Raw genomic sequence first — 22,322 nt, 5'->3', positions numbered from 1 at the left:
ACTAAGAATGAGGAAAAATATGTATCTGTAGACACTGACACTGACAACCCAAGTTCAGTTATGACTGTAATAACTTTTTTAAAACCAGTAAGAGCACAGGTTACATACAGGTGCTTTAAAGGAACTAATATTATATTCTATTGAAAAACTAGTTCTGTTGTCTTTTCTATCACATAAAACTCAGTATTGAGTATTCAGCCTTTTCTTTAGTAACAAATAGTTAGTTTTATTTATTTTTCATTTTTATTTTATTGTTTTCCTACAGTAGAAATAGGTAATGGTCGCCAGGGTGGTCCTAAAACTGGAGGTCTAAAAGTTGCAAAAAACAAAGATTTTCAGCCAAATACTGAACACACAGCTGCTCCTTTCCCTTCAGTGAAAAGTCGATACTTCCATTGGGTCAATACCATTTGAATAAAACATGGAGAGTTATTTAAACAAAAAGAGAGGACACAGTGGGGTTCTATTGAAATCCCACTGTTTAGAACAAGACAGTTTAATGTGATTTGAGTTTTGGCTTCACAAAGCTCTGTTCCCCGGAGCGCTGGAGTAAATCTTTAAGTCTTTATGAGCCAGTTCAGACACGGAGGACATCAGTTTATCATTGAAGACACATCCTCCTCTTGGCTTTGTCAAAGTGAACAAAACTCTATAATCCTAAACAGGCAGGAATATTTGTGTCCAACTCTCAACAGGAAAAATACTTTGAAATTGAATTCAGCGTTTTTATGACACAGGTGTCCAAAAACAGTTCAATAAGGGTTCTTCTCTGATTGGAAGAAACACAGAGAATGGAAAAAGTGGTAGTGGACAAAGCTCTAAAGCAGTGGAAATGTAGCTCTGTTGTTGTGTCCTTGGGCAAGGCATTTCATCTTCAGTAAGTATAGGATATATAGTTGTGTTTGAATGCTTATGAGTGAATGAGAAAATTAGTGGTAATTCGCACTAGTGACTAAAAGATATCACATTTGAGTAACTCTTTATTATTAATTTGTCTACATCTCCAAAGCTCAAAATGCAATTTCAGGGCTGAAATTATCCAAATGATTCTAGTGAAGATGTATGGAGTTTAAACACAGTGGAGCACTTTCTGTATTCCCACATGACATCACAAGGTAGAACAGAGTGTTTTCCATTTGAGAGAAGAGCTCAGCCTAAATATGCAGGATTAGTGTGTTAAATGTGTGAATGAAACAAAACACAACTCCTGGTATGTTTTTGATGAGGAAACAGCATTATAATAACAATGATGAGAAAATAGTGTAATTTGGGCTCTTTAAGTAATAACAGTAAATGGCCTCTAATTTAATCCAAACTTTATTATGGTTAAGAGCTGCTGCCTTGCTCCTGACTCACAGCGCTAAATAAGACGAGACGTCCAGCTTCAGAATAACATCATAAATCACTGATCTGGGGTCTTACAATGTCCTGATCATTCTTTAGTCAGAGCATCCCACCCACACAACCAGGTCCCGTAAAGACAAAACTGATACTTGAGATAAAACTTTCAGGACTTGTAAAATCAGTGGAAAATGTGAATCAAATGTGTGGGTTTCTTAACTGAGGTCTCCATGTGCCTCTGTGGTTTACACTAGACCCATATCTTGACAACAAATGGTATTAAATGGTCAGCTTACAAGCATCAAACGTCAGTGCAGACATGTGATTATAAATGCAACACTCATCATTGGATGAACCTAGAATAAGTGAAAAGCAATTGGATAGGCCTGTCACAATAACAAATTTTGAAGTGTGATATATTGCTGAAATAAATATAGATGATAAAAGATAATAATGAACTAATTTATGCCACTGACAATAACTCAAGAGCATATTTATACCACAAAAACTATTTAAAATCTACAATATTTAAAAAAAACACACACACACTTACAGCAGAATGAAACACTTTAGTACTTTGTAATGAGTCACAGAAGTCAAATGTATTCATATAGTCAAAAATTACCGCAAAATCCCCAGTAGTGCAGAGAAACACACATTAAAAGAAGCAGTAAAAGAAACACACAATAAAAACTGACCCTCAGAAATTATCGTTCAAACGTTCATATTCAACTTATCAAGAACGACAAGTTGATACAGAAATTATCGTGACAGGCCTACAGTTGGAAAATTTTACAATACTACACACAAACCAGCTAACTACAATCAGTATAAATACATCTGTTTCCAGGAATCTCTGCTTTGGTCTCATTCCTCTCTCAGTCATGTTGACAGTGTTACCTTAGCATCCTTCAACTACAATTACAGTAATAGAATCACTACAGATGCCAATATTTTATTATTCTAATATCTTAAAATCTATATGAATTTTTACTATACATCTACTGGATGAAAGGTATTTAATTTAAAAGACCACTAACTTTTCTGGTGCTCTACTGTTGTGTTCTAGCCAGGCTGGTGCCACCTAGTGCATCCAGTCAATTTCATTTCTCTCCAGCGACTAGGTCAGGAATTGGAATACTCTAAATGATTTGCAAGAACCTCAGAAGTTGTAGACCATGAACCAGCCAAACAGAGAAGAGCTGTGAAGCCATGACATCAAACTCAAGCGCCTGTCTGGTTCCCTTTTGTGGTACAGCACAACAGTAAATAAAGTGGTCGAGATGGATGTAGACGAAGCCATACCTTCTGTGTTGGCAACGATTCCCGAGATCGAGGATTTAAAGCGAAATAGAAAGTTAAAGAGAATGTTTGGTGAATTTTATCAAGGGGAAAGACGCTATTGCCCTTCTTCCTAAGGGATTTGGCACATTACATATGTCACGACCAAATAGCAGCCATTGCTTAAATTTAAAAAGTACCCGCAAACCATCGAGCGAACAAATCCTAATGCTGTGAGGTCAGACGGTTTCCACGAAGTGAAACCGACTGAAAAATCTGGCTAGTTATGTTCCACAGTATGGCATTAAACCTGACACAAGTTACAGGACAGATATGTGGTGAGACTAAGCCACAGTATAAATGCATTTTCCTTGGGTTTTCCTGAACAGTAAAAACACCAGTAAGTGAATAAATACAAGATTAATACCACTGTGGTACCAATATTCCAGAACAGCAGGTGGCGGATCCTGCACCAGAGAATTTAGTGCACATTTAAAACCTGATCTAAGAATCTATCTTCTGAAACTGTCTTTTGTCCCTCACCCATACTTACCCGACTGCTAAAGTGCTACCAAACCATTGTATACTTGCTGCTTATTTAGTTTGTCTCAGCCGTGTTTGAAGTACTTTTGCCTGGCTTTACACATAATCCCTGTTTCTCTGAAGCTGCTGACTCACTGAGCTGCGTCACAGTCACCATCACACATTGTACTGTTACAGAACAACAGAGTCCCTGCACCTGGTTTACATCCACACCACTGCACACCTAAAGACACTGGCATCTGTCTGCGACCTTATAAACCAGGAAAACGTAGACTTTATCATCAAATTAAATGCTTTTGGCTACTTTCACTTTACTGTGGTCTGGGGACAGTGACAGTAAAAATACCCCATGACGGCTATCAGGCTTCCACTGTCTTGCTTATTTGAATGTAATCAGTTGTGGTTGGTTTGGCAGGGACAGTTAGACCTGGCAAAAGAGAACACACAAAGACTGGAAGTGACTAGCGTCGTATAAACAAACCACTGAAATTAGACCACTTTAACTGAACTTAAACTTGAGCAGGAGCTGTGGTGGGACCGCCTGCTCAGATAACATGACATAATGGCCCAGTGTTTGTTTCTTTGGACCTGTAAAATATCTCAGATTACTTCAACAATGGGGTTTAAATTGATCTAGTCACTGTGAGAAGTGCAGAGGCAACTGTGTACCTGGTGTTTGCATGTTCTTCCTGTGTCTGGTGGGGTCTGGTTTCATCCATTAACCTAAAACATGTAAAACTCTCCAGCTAAGGTAGTCTTGACCAAGTCTAGCTCAGGATCTGGAGATGGGTCCCTGGGCAGTAGGCCTGTCATGATAACAACAATAAATGATAATACTGAAACTAATTTAGGTCACAGACATTATAACCCAAGAGGAGATTTAAACCACCAAAACTATTGCTAAATCAGATAGTTACTGTCCCAGATTCCAGACAGTTAGTATAAATTTTCAAGTTTCAGATAGTTATAGTTAATGTGTAATTGTTTTTAATCATTGTAAAGTGCTTTGTGTTGCATTTTTGTATGAAAAGCGCTCTATAAATAAAGCTTGATTTGATTTTGATTTGAAATCTATAATTTTAAAAAAGAGAGAGAGCTGCAATGATTAAACAGCAGAATAAAAATACTTCAGTACTTTCTTTTCACCTTTAATGAGTCATGAAGTTATTAATTCAACCTTTTATTGGTCAAATCCACAAATTTCACACAGAAATTAGAGCAAAGAAATAGTACACACAATAAATATTGACTCCAGAAAAACATCTTTCATATACTGATATTGAAAATCAGGAGCTTGACAGCAGCAGGTACAGAGACAGGGGCAAGGTTTTTTCCAATTCAATTCATTCATTCAATTGGAACAGGATGCTCATTTTCTATTTGGAACGCAGCGACTAGTGGGTTAGCTATGTCCATTTATATATATGCAGTCTATGGGATTTGTGCAACTTCGCAAATGTTGGGTGACAGGTGAATACATCAGGAATACATTAGGTTCCATGCTGCATTTTGACAATCATGAACAGTGTCATTTCCACTCTATTATCCACTGTAGCTCAAAATTACCTCAGTGAGGAAGGGAACAACCTGCAAACCACAGCTGCAACAAGTCACTGAACACCACACACCTAAGTCATCTCTAAATCTGTTATTACGTACTTTTAACAGCAAGAGCTAATTGGCATTTAGTTTTCAGGAAATCTATAAAGCAGATGCCATCGCTCATACCGTTTCAATTACTTCACAACGTAAGGGAACACACACAGCCCCGAGTCCTCTCTCATTCGCTCCACTAAAATGTCTAATTGGGTTTTGTCTTAAAAAGAAGCCTGTAATTTGGCATTTTCAAAGTGGCTCTTAAAGATGGATGGAGCATATTCGCACAGGAGGTGTAAAGTGTGTGTGGTGCAGGGTGGGAGGTGATGGGCCCAAGGCTTTTAACATTATAGCTATGATCAGTGCATGTAAACAGGCCTATGGTAAAGATGCACTCACTTCACCTGCTGTATTAAAATCTGCTGTAAACAATGTGCAACAACCTACAAAATACAACCGCGGTGGTCCTTCTGTGATAAAGGTATGGACAGAGTTAACTGTTGTGTTGTAATCCAGGAAGCAACATGTTATTTTCACCCAGCTGCAGTGAGTCCAGTGACGCTCAGTAAATCTCTATAATAATAACAATAACTAAATGTTAAGATATAAATGATGAATATTCTATCTTAAAATTTGCCTGACAGTGCCATTCCTCCAGTTCCTTGTATATTGCATATGCAGGAAATGTTGCAATTAAGCGATTAGGATGGCATAGTCAGGCAATCTTAAAGGTGCATTGTGTAACTTTTGAGGAGGAGGGTCCGTCAGATGCTTTTCTCAGTGGAGGTGTTATTGATTTATCTGTAATGTTTCATAGTATAAAACATTTTGGTATTAAACTTTTCTATCTACATGGAGATTGAAAAAAAACAAGTTACAGGTCAGATCTGTGGAGAGGCAACCCACCCTCTCACAGTCAGAATGCTTGTTTTTCTAGGTATTTTTGAGCTATAAAACCTCCTATAGTTAAATAAATGTAAGGTAGAGCAGTGTAATGTCATAATGCGGAAAATTCCAAGCCGAGCAATAACATATCCACAGAAACAAGCAGGTGACAGACACTCCACCAGAAAAGTTACACAGTGCACCTTTAAATGCAATGTAATCAAAAATCTGAAACAGAAGTCATACTTTTTTCATGACTGTAATAGCATGATAGTAGGATGGCAGAGTGGTAACACTAAACACGAGTAACAGATGGGCCTTTTTCCATGTAATTATCATAAGTAGCTACACTTTCACTTATTGTGCTATAAATTACCGTGCAATTACTCTACTGTAATAAAGTACCATCTATAATTTGGTAACAAAAAGGCTGTGATATTAAATCCCAGTGGAGTGTGTGGGTGATGGAGGTCATGTTTGGAGCATTTGGAGAAAGTGCTGTATAAGACTAATGTATTATTATTATTTTGTAGGTTTCTTGGTTAATGTATTAAACTATTTTCAAATCTATGTTATAATGTTTATTCTTCATCATGTTGTTTTGTTTCACATGTTTAACACACAAACCCTGCATATTTAGGCTTTTTCTCTCAAATAGAAAACACTCTGCAAATCTCTTCTGAAGTAAAGGTAAAAGTTAGCTGATAACTTGAAAAGTACTACTACAAGGTGGAACAGGGCATTTTGAGCTTTGGAGATGTAGACAGACTAATAATTAAGGGTTACTCAAACATGTTTGAATGAAACAAAACACATCTCTCTTAAAGCTCATAAGAGTCCATTTTGTGTAATATAGGACCTTTAACTGTTATTTAGTAGTGCTTGCACAGTACAGCCAGATTAAAAGTGGATTAAACACTTCATTAATTACAGTTGGCTCTTTCTCCTTCCTGAGACGCGGGGAGCAGGAGTCACAATGAAAGTGCAAGTGGTGGCGGGGTACTTCCTTTTCGGAAACGCTCCCAAATCTGATTAACAGCATTCCTCTTTTGTCACTAATGCTGCGTCTTGGCTCGGGAACAATCGATTCCCTGAAGTGTGTCCCACATTACAATAGACTGGACCATAACCAGAAACAGAGACTCAGACCACACACTTGTTCATATCAAAGGACCGTCTTAAATACTGTAGTATGTGGTAGAGAGGAGGTGATTCCACAGGGGCAGTATGTCTCAAACTGTGGTGCAAGGACTGCTACTGGTACTCGTACACAGCAGTCTATTGTAGTTCAAGATTTGCATTTAACTCCAATGTTTTCTTCTTTTGCTTTTGCTTAGTCTAGGGGTTTATTCAATAGTGGAAAAAGTGCTCAGTTTTGTTACATAAAGGTGCATTGTGTAACTTTTGTGGTGGAGGGTCCATTAAATGCTGTTCTCTGTGGACATGTTATTGCTTTGTCTGGAATGTTTCACAGTATGGTATTAAACCTTTCTATCTTCATGGAGACCAAAACAGACCAAGTTACAGGATACAGGTCAGATCTATGCCTGTTTTTCTAGGTATTTTTGAGCTAAAAAGTAAAAGCACAGATGCAGGAGCAAAAAAATACTCAAGTAAAAGTAAAAGTATCAAATAAAAAAAATTGCTCATGAAAAAGTATGAAAGTACCTGTTTAAAATGTACTTAAAGAGTAAAAAGTAAAAGTATCTCGCAAAAGATTTTGAAATGGAATAAAGCTAGTGATTTTGATAAAGAGTTGTGCTGAATTTGTTCAACACACTACAAATGTTTTAAAAAATAAACCCCTCAGCCTTTTCAGCAGGTCTCACACAATAATAAATATATATATTTACTTTTCAGTCCTGCTCAGAAATGTAGTGGAGAAAGTGCAGGTACCTGCTCTCAAATGTAGTGAAGTGAAGGTAAAAAGTATAAATTTTTAAATCTACTTAAGTAAAGTACAGATTAGTACAAACAGACAGTAGAGTAAATTTTTTAAATTAAGTACAGTATTTGAATACTTTTACTTTGTTACCTTCCACCACTGGTTGTACTTAATATTTTAGCTCCTTAATCTTTGTTTCTTGTTTATTTGACAATGTCATATGTTGTCTGTAATATCTACTGTGTGTTTTGTAGTTGTTTTTAATGTCTCTTTGTGCACTTACTTTTTGCACATGTGCAATGTGTTTTTTTAACTACAAATGGCAAATAAACTGACCTAACCTAACCTAAAGTTTTACTGCAGCCCCCTTTAAGATAAAATGAGATAAGTTAAACCTGTTTTGTCCCACAATGGGGAAATTTTATGTTGTTTTTGAAGAAGCAAAGCAAAGCTCATTTGGCTGGTGCAGTTGTATAAAACACACAGTTTAATGGAGCTACAAAATATAGAAACGTTCAGCTCTTAATTGTCCATTTGCCAAACCAGTGTCAGCCAGACTGCATCTTTTGTCTCTCAAAAGAGCGGAGAAGGTCAAGGAGAAGATCCATGCTATGTCTTCTGTCAGTTTTTGGTATAACCTGATTTTTTTTTTTTTTTTTTTTTTTATGTAGTGGTATAATGTTTGTTTTGAGACAGTCATGGTTTAGTCTTGGTATACACTTCAAAAATGAATAGAAGTCATAGGTAAATTCAAATTACTCAAATTAAGTACATTTCACTTGATTTGACTAGATTTGACTTGACAAGTAAACTTATCTACTAATGGAGTAAGTCCTTTTTTCTTGATTTAAACAACATAAGAGTTGTTGTTTTTCTTGTCTTTAGTGTAACTATATGTATTTTCTTTTTTAAGTACAAAAAGGCCCATTCCATTGGTAGGTAGTTTTACTTTTCATGTGAAATTTATTCAAATCTCAAATTTTCTTAATTTAAATAGTTTTAACTTGTCAAGATTTTACTTTTTGCAGTGTAAATTATTCACTACTGCTTGTTTCAGACAAAAGGTGAGTCTGTAATCTGAATGTAAAGTCAGCTGACATATGTGTTCTTGTCTAATGGAAAAGACAGTTGTATCACGAGCATCTCGAAGGCAGGAGATGGTTTAGTGACATTGCACTGATCCGTGAACACTGGGATCACAGTCTGGCTTTAATTACACTGATTAGACTGAGCTGAAATTGAGCATGAAATCACTGATCTGGAGTCAGCAGAACAAATTTGATTGGCTGCTGCACAAGACCTCCCCAAAACCATCTGCTGCTTTGATGTTAAAGGCGCTGTACCTCATTTTCACTCTCTTAAAAACATGAAAAACACAAGCAGTTCATTTTTCTGCCACCTGTCTGCTACCTGCTTGTCTCCATGGAAATGTAATCGCTTTGTCTAGAATGTTCCACAGTATAGATTAAACCTATCTGTCACAAGGGAGAAAAACAAGTTACAGTAAAGCTATTACAATTCAGATCTGTGGAGAGTATGGATATATTTGAAGTCATTTAACATCTCCATGGAGACAAGCAGATAGCAAATCCTCCACCAGAAAAGTTGCACAGTGCACCTTTAAAAAGTTTGTAGTGGTCCATTGTTATTTCTCACTGACCTTATCTAGTTTATACAGGTTTTTCACAACTCTCAGAGACCAGAGTGGAGTTTTGCAGTAACAGTATAAAAACAATAACTACCATGCTAACAGTGCACTTCCTGGTTATTGGACAATAAAATGCTTTCTAATTAGATGCAGACAGCACACAGTTCACTTATTTGGACCTCAAGAGCTGCTTATACAAGATATCTGTAGTGGAGCTAGACAAATTTTGCTCAGATACATGGAAAAAACTGCGCACACTACAGAACTATAAAGATCATGTGTTTCTTATTTACATAAAATCAGCATGATACATGAACATTTGAAATAAAAGAAAAGAAAGTGTATCTTAAAGTAACAGTTCCAATAATTCTGGGCTGTTGGTGCTTATACATCTTATCTTCAGTTACAATGTAATTCTCTATAATTTCTCATCTAGGGTTGGATGAAATTTCCAAAAATTATTATCTTATGATGATTATCAGATATGTGCTAAAACGTGCCTGTAAGCGTGTTCTTACTTGCATAATCACCACATCAAACTTGGGACTAAAATGGCACTCAATATGGAACTAAACCATGACTAGACCAGATCTAAACCAGGACTAGAACAAGAGCAAACCAAACCTACATTAAACTACATCTGGGGGGTCACATATCACCTAAAACATAAATAGACTGCAAACTCAAAACTAAAATGCACTTATACAATATTTCGAGATAATTTGCAAAAATAAGTGCCATTTGAAAAAGTTAGCGGAGGCCAAAGCCAAATTCATTTTACTGCTTTCAAAATATCATTCCATCTCTCCTTGATAAAATCCACTATACAATAATGTCATTGGTAATACTTGTAAAAATGGTAACAAAAAGAAAAAAAAACAAACTTTGTGGCAATTTTTCTAAACAGAGATATCTGTTTTTGCTATTGCCATCATCAATTTTGTTATAATGAGGATAAACAGGACAACAATGGACTAAACCAAAACCAGCCGAGAGTGTCAATCAATTTTTTTTTCCTGACAAAAAACTGCTGCAGAAGAAGTAAATCTCAAATGTTTGTTTTCAAAAATGACAAAATATGACTGATTATTACTCCAAATCCTTATACGGCCACATGGATATTCTCAAAACTCTCTTTCAACTGACAGATCTGGTTTAGCTTCCAATAGCTTCACACACCATGTAAAAGTCCAAGCAAAAACCCAGTACAAAACTATTCTGTCTCATAATATGTCACAACACTTTCTACAATTGAGCTCTACAAATTGGCTGTAGTTTACTCAGGCAAAACAAGTATTACAGTAGCTAAGAGCGTAAAAGGGTGGGCACCTGCAGAAGGGCACCTGACGTAAAGCCAAATCAAAGGGCTACCATGGTAAATCTGAAAGGCTTCGGGGATGATAATGTGAGGGGAAAAGACACAGTAAACCAAGTAAATCAAGAATTCCACTAAATAAAAGATCAAATATTTTAATGGATAATAATGTGACTATTTTGCTCTATAAATAAAGATGTATTATTATTATTATTATTTACAGTTGTCAGATCTCCACCACTCCAGCTCCAAACTTATCTAGGTCACCCATAGAGTTCCAAAAGCCTTTATATAAAGTTTGGTCAGGTAAGTTTTATTTTTATTGTGTTTAATGCACCTATATATTATGTCTTCCCTAATGCTGTATATCCTGCTCCTCTGACCTCCTCTTATAGGATTAAGCAGAGATGTGTGAGAGTGCTGGTATTTATTGTTACCTCTAGAAGATCTGCATTAGTACATTACATATGTTTCAAGACCCTGCATCAACCTTTATGTGATGTTCTGTTTAACTTATCTAACTTAAGCTATACAAACACCTGTAACTGAATAAAAGCAAGATAGAGATAGATAAGATTTAAAGTTATACAGTGGAACATTCCAGCAAAGCCAGAACATCAGGCAGGTAGCGGACCATCTATCTCAAAATAGTAGTAGATTTTCTATTGCTATGTGGTTACTATGTGGCCTAGTTCTAAAACCATTCTTAAACTGTTAAGGAAAGGTCTGATTTTTTTCCGCATTGTGTGATTTTTTTCCTGCTTTGATACTTTCAGATTAGTACCTAGTTTCAATACCTGTTTTAGTATTGATAGTAATTATTTGAATACCCTATATGAGACAAACTCTTGCGGTTATAATGAATGGATTTAATTAATATTGTCGGGTTTGAAGTGGCACAAAAATGGCACAGAAAAATGATACTGTTGTCATGGAAACATATTCATTGGGTTTAAATATACTTTCTACATTCAGTTTGGCACAAATGAGTAAGTTGGAATTTCCATTTTCACATCTACCATTGTTGATCACTTTTGTCTTTTTTCTGTTCTGCATTTTTACAATTCATCATTGGAGCAAAGTTACAAAATAAACATGAAATTATCTAAAATCTAAACCACAAAGTGAAAATGAAATTACCTTAACATGAACATGAACTAATCGGCTTTGGTTTGACTCAGGTTATGTTTCCTAGTGACTAATTTCCAAAGAACTGTGCAGGAGAAGAATCGGATGCATCATTTTGCCTTTGGGGGAAGAATCGGCATGAAAGTCATAAAACAGGCATGACAAATGAACAAAACATTTAGAGGAATAGATTATTGTTATAGATTCTTTAGCAAATGACACGCCTTTAGCAAGTACTTTTAGGCTTGTTGCTAACTGTTATAAAGCTTTGAACACCTTTCCCATTTTAAAAGATAAAAATCTTTCTGTCCTTTTTGATTAATAATTGCATTAATAAACCCCACTGACTGAGAGGAGCTGGGTCTGTTTGTTATGACTTTTAAGATCGTTTTCTAGCCCATAAAAGAATATACCCTCTTCCCCTGTAAGTGAATGGAAAGTTGGAGACTTAAATGGGCCGAGGAAAAGAAACACACTGACAAAGCATCTGACAATAAAAAGGAATTTAGGGTCCAAACTGAGTGAGATGACAAAACATAAACACGCCTAACTGTGTGTGTAGCTAATCCTAATGATTATTTACTGGTTCAATGGTCATATCAAGTTTATAAGTTACAATGAAATGCATCTATCACCAATTCTTTCTGAAAACGCCATCCATGTTTTTGAATAACTTTTTGAACATGAGTTATCAACTAAAACAAAGTCCCTTTGTCTGACTTGTATCATCTGCACTGTGCGAAATCAAAGAAAGAGTTCAGACGAAATGTAGCAGCGCGTGCTAAACAGAGACTCACTGTAACACAAAGATACATTTAACAGTCAAGCAAACCATGAAAGATAATGGGGCTTTATATGTGAACAAAACACATAAAGCTCCATTATGTGGTAGGCTTCATGATTGTGTTATTTAAAATAAATATTGGAAATTAGAAGTAAGCGTAATGTGGGTTGTTTTAACATTACCTACAACTTCCTAATATAGTATATATACATAGTATATATTCCAGTACAAATGCCTCGATATCTCAACATGCCGTGATGAGCCTTGATGCTTTGGCGTGTTTAGTATCAGCATTATATTTGCATCAGTTTCATAATTCACTTTAAATCTAACTAAAACGCTGCCCCGTGCGTAAAATAGAGGTACTCACCCTTGAGCCGGGTTTCTGTGCGCACGCGTGGCGCAGGTGACAGAAGAGCAGAGGCGCGAGGACGTGAGACGTGAACAGGACCAACGTGGACAATAACATACTGCGGAGTGGCGCTGGACGAGCAGGCACGAGTTGGTGACGTTCAACAGGTCCCGTGCGTGCAGACAGGACCAATAATGCTCCAAAATGTCAGTCCTCAAGAAGCGATGTTTCACCCAATATCGTGTCCTCTGGGTTTATTCACATAATGGCACGTGCGGGTTGAGGGACTTGGCACTAACCATTTCAGTGACTTTTATCCGCGGAGCGCGCGAGTCAGCTGTACATCGCATCCACAGGTCCAGTGCCCAGTGTGCACTGAATTTAAAAGCAAAGGTGGGAGCAGCGGCGCTGACGGACGTGCAGCGCGGTCCAATAAAAATATCAGGTTTAAAACCACGCCCAAATGAAGTTGGATGAAGTTTGCTGCTGTGGTCAGTTGGACGAGAGAGAGAGGAAAGGCAGCTGCGTAACCTCAGCTATAGACCATGGGAGCAGGACAATGACTGAGCAATTGTAAGGGTCAATTTTGAGTTTCTTTTGCCCATTACCCACATTCACAAGCAGAGTGTGGACTATAATGGCCTGGTGACATTTAACCTGCTGCTATAGAACATATATATAATGAACAGATCCACTGATTCAGGTCAAGGACTGTCACCTAAGTCATGAATCTCTCAGAGAACTTTATGAAGAAACTGTGTTTAAGGAAAATGTCTGTGTCTTACTAAAAAAAAAAAAAGCTAAAGAAGCCAGAAAAGGTAAAAGACACTTAAATCCCAATGAGTACTCTTAATTATTTATTCAGGCATATTTCACCTTTATTTGAAGTCTTTTGATCTTTCCAGGAGACTTGTGTCATTGTCAGTAACTGTCCAAGACTCAGTCCAACATATATAATATAATGAATTACATGTAGCTCCATGTGAATGCTGATGGTTGTTACCATCACATAGATACATTCTTTATTGAAGTGCGTAAATGAGCCATGGTGTTCATAGCTCAAAGAGATGAGACTGTATAACTTCAGTTTTCCTCTGATCTTTTCATGACATTCACAATGAAGCCTAAGAATTAGTTGAAAAGAATCTGAGAGTCCAAAGAGTGGAGTGCAGGTGTCCGTCAGCAGACCCCTTTAGAAGAGGGCCTGGTGGTCACCATGTGGAGGGACGATACGCTCCCCTGCCCCAGCTCCTGCACCCTCGGGTTTGTCTATGGGATATTTTTAAAGAGTGCGCAATGACAGTTGAGCACCTTTTGGAGTGGCCCATTCAAGAGGCTTTAATTAGAGCTATAGAGCTGCGAGAATTGCCACAATTATGGCCAGTATTAATGATGTGTGAGCAGAGCATTGAATCAGTGGAGTTTTCACACACAGAAGGGAGAAGGGGGGACATGAAAGTGAAAAGTGGACTATCTGAATTCTTTGGTACAGTCAGGGGAAATCAACAAGAAATGGCACATAGAATAACGGTAAGAGGACCAAGGAGACAACGTGACCATGTTACATCACGCCTGTGAAATATGCATCATTTAAAGTTCTTTATTTATCATAAAATAGATATGTACCTAGATCAGATGTACTGATGTATGTGGCCCTGAACCACATGTGCCCCACCAAAATGTGACAATCACACCCTGAAGTTCTAGTGGAGTGCCTACAGAACAGAACACTGTGTGTCTATCTTCACAACACGTGTGTTATACTGTACCCATCTATGTGAGATCTGGATACATAGATGGTTCTGAGGTCTAAAAGTCCATAGGTGACAGGGCGCTGGAGGAATGTTAACGAGTCCACTTTCTATCTGCTTCCATTGAGCACTCATCTTTACAAAGAGCACAGGTCTGTGTGGGGCTGAGGGTTGTTTAGGGAACGCACAGGTTCACACTTGAATCCTGTCGTCATTTGGCTACAGATCAAAGAAACCCTCCACAACATAAAGCATTGAATGGACACACTCAATAGATCTGTACTTCCCAATTACTGCAGTGACCCATCTCCCTAAAGGATTACACTGGCACATACAGACTAAATTAGCAGGTGTCTGTGGACAAGGGCCACCCAGAGACGGGGCACCCACAGCGGGTGTCCACAGATGTTCAGCTCTAAAGCCCCATGGACAGTGCACACACAGTTTAAGTATAGACAATAAATAATGAGAAGGAATAATGGTCAAACTGAGAATATACTTTGCAATAAATACAGTTGTATATATTGCCCTAGGTTGCACCATATATGTAGGGTTGGTTTGAGCTGTCAAAGTGCAGATTACTTGAGATCTCTCATAGAGTGTATACCTGTCCAAGGATAGATGATGTTAATTGTTTCTGGCATGCACTACATAATGAATCATTTATCATAGCACAAAATCTCAAGCTAAAAGCCAAAACATATAGCATATATAAAGTTTGCTGTAGTAGGATGCTTCCATATATAGGCTTAGAAATAATATTGTTTCCATTTTTAGTCTCATTTGAGCCAATGCTGCTGTCTGACGCAGACTGAAGCTGGTGGCTATATGGAAAAGTTGGAGGTCACATAGAAAGCCCTCTTCTTTAAAGTGTCATCTGGATTTCATTTCATAAATTCCACATATTTTACATGTACTGGCTGCAATTTTCACTAGCTCCTGAAACAAAGTGTACATTTGGCAGTAAAGATCAGAGTGAAGTCTCCACAGAGAACAACACAAGTGCATAGGCTGAAGTGACAGCACAAACAAACACACACTGAAAGTGTGAAAAGGACCATTGAGCCTGGACTGGTGTCACACACCTGCGCGCCCCATTCACCCTCTGTTTACACACTGTCATACACAATTACAGCCCTGCGCCTGTCCTCCTCACCCCCCGTCAGCCCCCACCCTGTCAGCCCCCACCCTCTTGGCCCCCACCTTCTCAGCCCCCACCCACCCGGTCCTTATGGCTGTCTAATTGAGCATAGCGCTCAACTGATTGAATCAACAGCTCTGTCTCAGGGACCTTTCCCCTGTGCTGAGGAGGGGTCTGCTCCGCTCCAGGACGTCCCATAGCACAGGACAGTTATGGAGGGGGCAGTGGTGTAGGGTCAGGGGGTATAGCTGTTGAAAGTGTCCAGAAAAGTGTCCTTTCTGTTGGCAAACTTCGACTGGAGATGTGAAGTGGGGGCACCCAAAGGTCCTGTCACAGGAGCAGCAGGGTGTCACAGAGGCACATTAGGCTGCACTTTCTCACACTCACTCCACTCAGGTCTGGGTACGATGTTCTTAAGTTGAGTTGAAAACATAAAATGAAATGGAGGAACTGTTCCAAGTTTGGCCCATTTCATGTGAAGACCATTGTGTCTTGGATAGATTCTTACAGATGGTGCATGAATTGTTCTACATCCATATTCATTATTTTGTATTACTCTATATATCTTGTGTAATCTGTGGCTCTGTGGGATCCCTCAAAGAACAGACCCACAGTGCACAGTTGATAATCTCCCAGAAGTGCTCCTTTCAAATATTCTTTTTCCCCCTGTATTTGATCCCTGTCAATGCAACATGGGGCAATGTGCATCCAGAGGAAACCAAGTGTGAGGCAAGTTGTGGGTGAAATTGCAAATCTATCTACAAGGAATGGATTCTTTTAGCCGAACAGAATAAAGATGTTATTGTATATTTTTATTTGACAAATAATAACTATTGGGGAAGTTAGGCAAGCTTTGGACATTTGGCACAATGGCTGAAGTAGCACTCCGGACTCACAGCAAGAAGGTTGCACACGGAACCAGACTTTTATGTGAGGAGTTTGCATAATTCTCCTTGTGGGTTTTCTCTAGGGACTTCAGTTTCTCCCATAAACCCAAAAACATGCACAATAGGTCCAATCCTCCAGCTACAGTTGGTCTGTCAAAATCTAGCTCAAGATCTGGAGATGGGACCTGGGTGCTGGATGGTGAATCTCAAGGCTCTTGACAGAGTGCCCTGGAAAAATAGGTAACAATTATGGAATTACATGTAATTCATTGCTCAAACCAAGAATTAAAATGATAAACTTATAATCAAAATCAAAACCAAGCAAGAATCTTAGCAAAATCATAAATAGACTATGTTTTATTGAAGTTGGTAGTCTAAGCTGTCATATAGAAATAGTAGAATTGACTCTTATATGATTGCCTCATTACAGAAATATTCTCACCTCCCGATGAACCCATGTCCATCTTTAGAGGGGAGCATGCCCAACCATAAACACAAACAATAACATTGAAAAGTGTCTGCGCCCTCCAGACCCCATGCCCCTAGTTAACAAACCATGGCCCGCACGTTCCTCTGGTCACTGGTTTCACACTGTCCCCCTAATACGACTCACGGGAGGGGCCAATTAAACCAGCACTGCCCCCCGTACCATCCCCACAGCACCCACCCTCCTTCAGTTTGGGTCAGGAGTTTAGTGGGTCAACACAGCACTTCAGACACAGTTATCTAATCCCGGTTCAGATCTGGAACTGGACCAAACCGGACCTGAGTCTGTCTTAATGCATTTGTATGTGACACTTTATTTAGTAATGACTAACTGGGCTAATGCTTGAGTCATGAGGGTTTTCTGCATGAATTCCCCCTTACTCACCACAGACCGGAGACATGGGGTTGGTGTGGAATATGTAAAACAAGCACAATTAAAGCCGCAAGCGGCGTCGAACGGCCCTCGCCCGCCGCGCCCGTGAACGCCGCGCCCGCGAACGCCGCGCCCGTGAACGCCGCGCCCGCGAATGCCGTGCCTGCAAATAGTGTGCCGTGCCAACACCATACTGTAAACGCCGTGTCCGCAAACTCTGTGCCTGGAAATGGCAAAATGACATAGTACGCCTGTAAATGTTCTTTGCACCCCTACTGGCCAACCTTGAAAAATTCCCATGTCAGCAATATATCTTTTTTCTTCTAGTCATTAATAGAATTTAATTCCCAAATGTGGTGCAGATCCGACAATGTTGATGTTTCATGTCTATGGTAGGGGGCGCTATAGTGTTTTTTCATATGTTTTATAGTGTATTATATTCAGACTGAGATCACACATTAGTGATACAAATTTCAACACGATTGGACTAAGTATGTGGGAACAGGAGCAAATAATGTCACCTTGAAATTCGCCAAAACTTTGACCAAATTTTGCAGCTTCGCCGCACGTAAACCGTGACAGTTATCAAAAAAAATCAGCTAACTTTAGATGTTCCACTTGTCTAGATGATGTACGGTGATTTTCAGCCCTGTGGGTGAAGCACCTTCAGAGGAGTTCGTTCAAACGCAATGTGAACGAAAATGCGGACTGAAACTTCAATCCAAGATGGCCGCCTTCTGGTTTGTCAGGGGGCGTGGCCATAATACATTTTTTTGTTTGTCTTGACATGACAAATGTATGTAGCGAATTTCATGGCTCTACGACAAAGTTGACTGGGACGTATCCCATAGGAGCCAAATTTTTGAGTCTTTGCGCCCCTGCTGGCCAACAGTGAAAATGGTATCATGTCCATAATATAATTTTTTGCTCATAATCATGCATAGAATTTAATTCCCAAATTTGGTGCAGATTTGACTATGTTGACTTTTCATGTCTATGGTAGGGGGCGCTATAGTGTTCACTTTTCATATGTTTTTTAGTGTATTATATTCAGACTGAGATCACACATTAGTGATTCAAATTTCAGCATGATGGGACTAAGCATGTGCGTGTAATATATTTTTTAATATTTTTGGAAGGAGTTTTAGCGCCCCTGCTGGCCAACAGTGAAAAATTCGCCATGTCCATAATATACTTTTTTGCTCATAATTATGCATAGAATTTAATTACCAAATTTGGTGCAGATCTGATAATGTTGACGTTTCATGTCTATGGTAGGGGGCGCTATAGTGTTTTTTCATATGTTTTATAGTGTATTATATTCAGACTGAGATCACACATTAGTGATTCAAATTTCAACACGATCGGACTAAGTATGTGGGAACAGGAGCAAATAATGTCACCTTGAAATTCGCCAAAACTTTGACCAAATTTTGCAGCTTCGCCGCACGTAAACCGTGACAGTTATCAAAAAAAATCAGCTAACTTTAGATGTTCCACTTCTCTAGATGATGTACGGTGATTTTCAGCCCTGTGGGTGAAGCACCTTCAGAGGAGTTCGTTCAAACGCAATGTGAACGAAAATGCGGACTAAAATTTCAATCCAATATGGCCGCCTTCTGGTTTGTCAGGGGGCGTGGCCATAATAACATTTTTTGTTTGTCTTGACATGACGAATGTGTGTACCGAATTTCGTGGCTCTACGACAAAGTTGACGTCGGGACGTCTCCCATAGGCGCAATGTATTTTGACTTTTCGAGGTGGCGCTGTGTCGCCATTTTTTTATGCCCGTGCACGAAACCTATATTTTATCGAATTTTTCGCCACTTCTGAATTTTGGGCCAAGTTTGGTGAGTTTTTGAACGTGTTTAGGGGGTCAAATTAGAGTTCAAAGAGCAGAAGAATAATAAAAATAAAAATAAAATAAAATAATAATAATTCGAGCAAAAACAATATATCCGAAAACATTAGAACAACATATTATACGTTTTTTGAAAGCTCTCGACCTTCCCCACGTCACCGTGGGGTCATTGGTGAGTGACGGGCACTGAGGCGCTCGTCATTCGCCATCTCGTCGAGGTCACCCATCGCCTTCCATTGACTTCCATTCATTTTTAGCAGTAGTAAATATGAGCCAGGCCTTGGGCGTGGGTTACTGGATACTGCTGTTCGTGCCGGGGGACCGTGGACATAGTTGCATGTCGTCTTGTCGCATTCGGACATGCGCACGTCCCTTCCCATTTGCTCCGCTGAGCGAAGCAATAGGCCCTACGCCCTGTCGGGGCTCGGGCCTAAAAAGAGAGAGGTTATGAACAAATATGTATATCCAGATGCACATCCAGCAATTTACATGCCATTTCAATTAATTTGTCAGTTTATTGCATTTATCTTACAATATATTAGCCCATTAAAAGTCATTTATTACATAAAATTGAATCTTGTGAGCCTTAAGCCATGTTAGAACATCGAAAAAAAATATTTGGACTAAACATTGCAAAAATATGTATAAAAAACTGAAAAAGAAGCCATAATATACACTTACTTATCAATATGGTATAGTCTATTAAAGTAAATTGTGCTATAAATGGTAAAATCAAAAGAATGAAGTTGCCTATGCTGTCTTCCTTTTTGCTCACTTCAAAGTGTCCAGGCATTCAGTCTAGACACAGGTGCCAGGCAGCCACAACTTGCTTTCTTTGTAACACTATACTGCACACTGTACTACCATCTAGCGGCATTATCTGAGATTGCAATGCCATCCAACCTTTTTCTCAGAGGTTTCATTACTTTTACTACACCATGTGTCCAAACTATTATTGAGTAATGATGATGTTAAGTGCGTAATTTTAGAGACGTTCTGAGAGAAAACAAGCTAAACAACAATTTATTGCCTTTGAAAAGCTTTTTGTCTTACCACATTTTAGGCTTTAAAGCTACAGTTACATCTGCTCTATAAACCCACCAGTCACTTAAAACAATCGCCTTCAAGAAAAGTGGCACTGCAGTCATCTGGTCCTGTCAGGTGAGGTGAGCTCATAGACCCTAACCATCATCTTAACAAAGAAAGGCAGCGCCGCGTAGTGGCTAAAAGACGCAAAAAGAAAGAAAGAAATCAAAATACAACTTTATAGTCCATAACTTAATTTAACAGTGTAGATGTACTATAAACATGAATAAATAGTTCGATTTCATTTCTTTTTTATTATTATTATTATTTTGTTTAGATTTTTTACTCTCCAATGTAATACCATGGGCTCCGAGCGACTGAAGAAGCCAGGAGTCACTAAATCTTGAGCCAGTGTAGCAAAGTGGACTGTTAGTGTTTTTGCTCTCGGGCAGATACCATTAAATCAATTGGCCGCGTGTTCTTTGCGCGTGCAGAGAGCGGACAGGCGCGCTTAATTGCTCGTGCAGACCAAAGGCATTATATGTTATGCACTGGCTTGTACATACTGTAGGCAGGGGAGACATATTCTCAGCATCTTTTCCAGAAGAGGGCGGAGCTACGGAGGCTGGAAGAGGGATGCTGACGCTGAGCAGGTGGGTACCGCGGATGTTTACTGGCGCGCTCTCTGCCACAACACCTCATCACAACCTGCTTATAACCTCGATATATCAGCACATATCGATCTTACGTTACGCGTTAAGAATTGCCTAAAGATCGTATAAGATTTCTGTTCGCTGCTGCGTTGATTGACAAGCTGTGAAGCCCACCGTCTGTCGCGATGCTGTACGGGATCTGATGCTCCCATAGCGGCGCCGCGGCCTCTGCCTTTCCGCCTTGCGTTTTTATTATGCGGGAAACAAGGAGCAGCGGACGGAGAACAGGCGAACAAAGCACCAGCCGCTGCACTACCGAGGCGCAAGTAAACAGTGGCAGGTTAGTGCATTTGGCTTATATAGGCCTACATATACTGTGCTAGTGTAGAAAATTAGCCAAGACGCAGATTTTACGCAGCAAATATCCACTGTGACCATTAATACTATTTGTATTAAAAATAATTACACGTAGGCTATGTTTTTAGAGGTTTTATTTGCCAATTGCTCTTATGTTAATGAAAAGTCACAGCCTAGTGTTATTGATGATTCACTATATATCACTAAGAAGACCCCCACCACACCTTCTACTCGCCAATACAGGCTAATTAATGTCATGGCTAGGTTCCGGATGCGTTTGTAGGTTGATTGAGGGATATAGAGTGAGAAAATACGTCTACGAGTAATCAAATCGTCTCAGCCCAGTAACTTTGCCAAAAATAGCGTCTCTATAAAAGGACAGTGGTGTTGCCGTGCGTTATGTCACTTCCCTAGAGGCCAGATATGTCTCATCTGGAGTGCATGAATCTGTGTTTTCTGCATGCATGAACTTGTGTTAGGACCATCCCCCATAGACTAGACGTATTAGAATAGAGGTGAGGGGAAACATCGTAAAAAGTACCCCACCAAATTCATTTAGAGGCCTGGAAACAACAACATAGGGATTTATTTCATCTTGTACAGTGTAGGATTGTAATAGTGTTTCAGTGTGAATTATTTTACTCTATGGCTCAGAGTTGAATATTGATCATGCATAGTGGGTTTATTAGGAAATTATTTGGTTTGATAAAAAAAAAAAAAACATTTGCCGTTGTATGTTATTTAACCTTGGCACTCTTTTCTACATTAATGCCATGATTTTAATTTTACCAATGGCTGAAAAAAGTAGTTTATCATATCTTACCTATTGAGGAAGTGTGTATTTTGAATTACAGGCAAAGTCATAGCTATTTTGAACACCAGAAGTGTTTTAGTAATACTCATTTTTACAAATAAACTGTCTGCCTCTCATAGTATCAAGCTTGAAACTTGTAATCCTAATTGTTGTTTTTTTTCTCTTCTCTTTTCTATGTGTCTCCAACTGCACTTCCCCCCTCCCTGCAGTCAGTC

At 38.9% G+C, this 22,322-nt stretch overlaps 1 protein-coding gene across 4 annotated transcripts in view; it reads right to left on the bottom strand.

The window, feature by feature from the left end:
- smoc1 (SPARC related modular calcium binding 1) overlaps positions 1-13,091 on the bottom strand; it is a 55,017-nt gene extending 41,926 nt beyond the window's left edge. For all 4 annotated transcript variants that reach the window (XM_055158040.1, XM_055158034.1, XM_055158026.1 and 1 more), the window contains exon 1: positions 12,777-13,091. In XM_055158040.1, coding sequence (XP_055014015.1) covers positions 12,777-12,875 — 99 coding nt within the window. In that variant the 5' untranslated portion in view covers positions 12,876-13,091. The remainder of the gene's footprint in view (positions 1-12,776) is intronic.
- Positions 13,092-22,322: the final 9,231 nt, after the last annotated feature.

This window comes from Boleophthalmus pectinirostris, unplaced genomic scaffold (genome assembly GCF_026225935.1).
Source record: "Boleophthalmus pectinirostris isolate CB_2022bp ecotype Guang Dong unplaced genomic scaffold, ASM2622593v1 HiC_scaffold_10, whole genome shotgun sequence".
In the NCBI taxonomy this organism is placed as follows: domain Eukaryota; kingdom Metazoa; phylum Chordata; class Actinopteri; order Gobiiformes; family Gobiidae; genus Boleophthalmus; species Boleophthalmus pectinirostris.
This window is presented reverse-complemented; position numbering and strand designations above follow the sequence as displayed.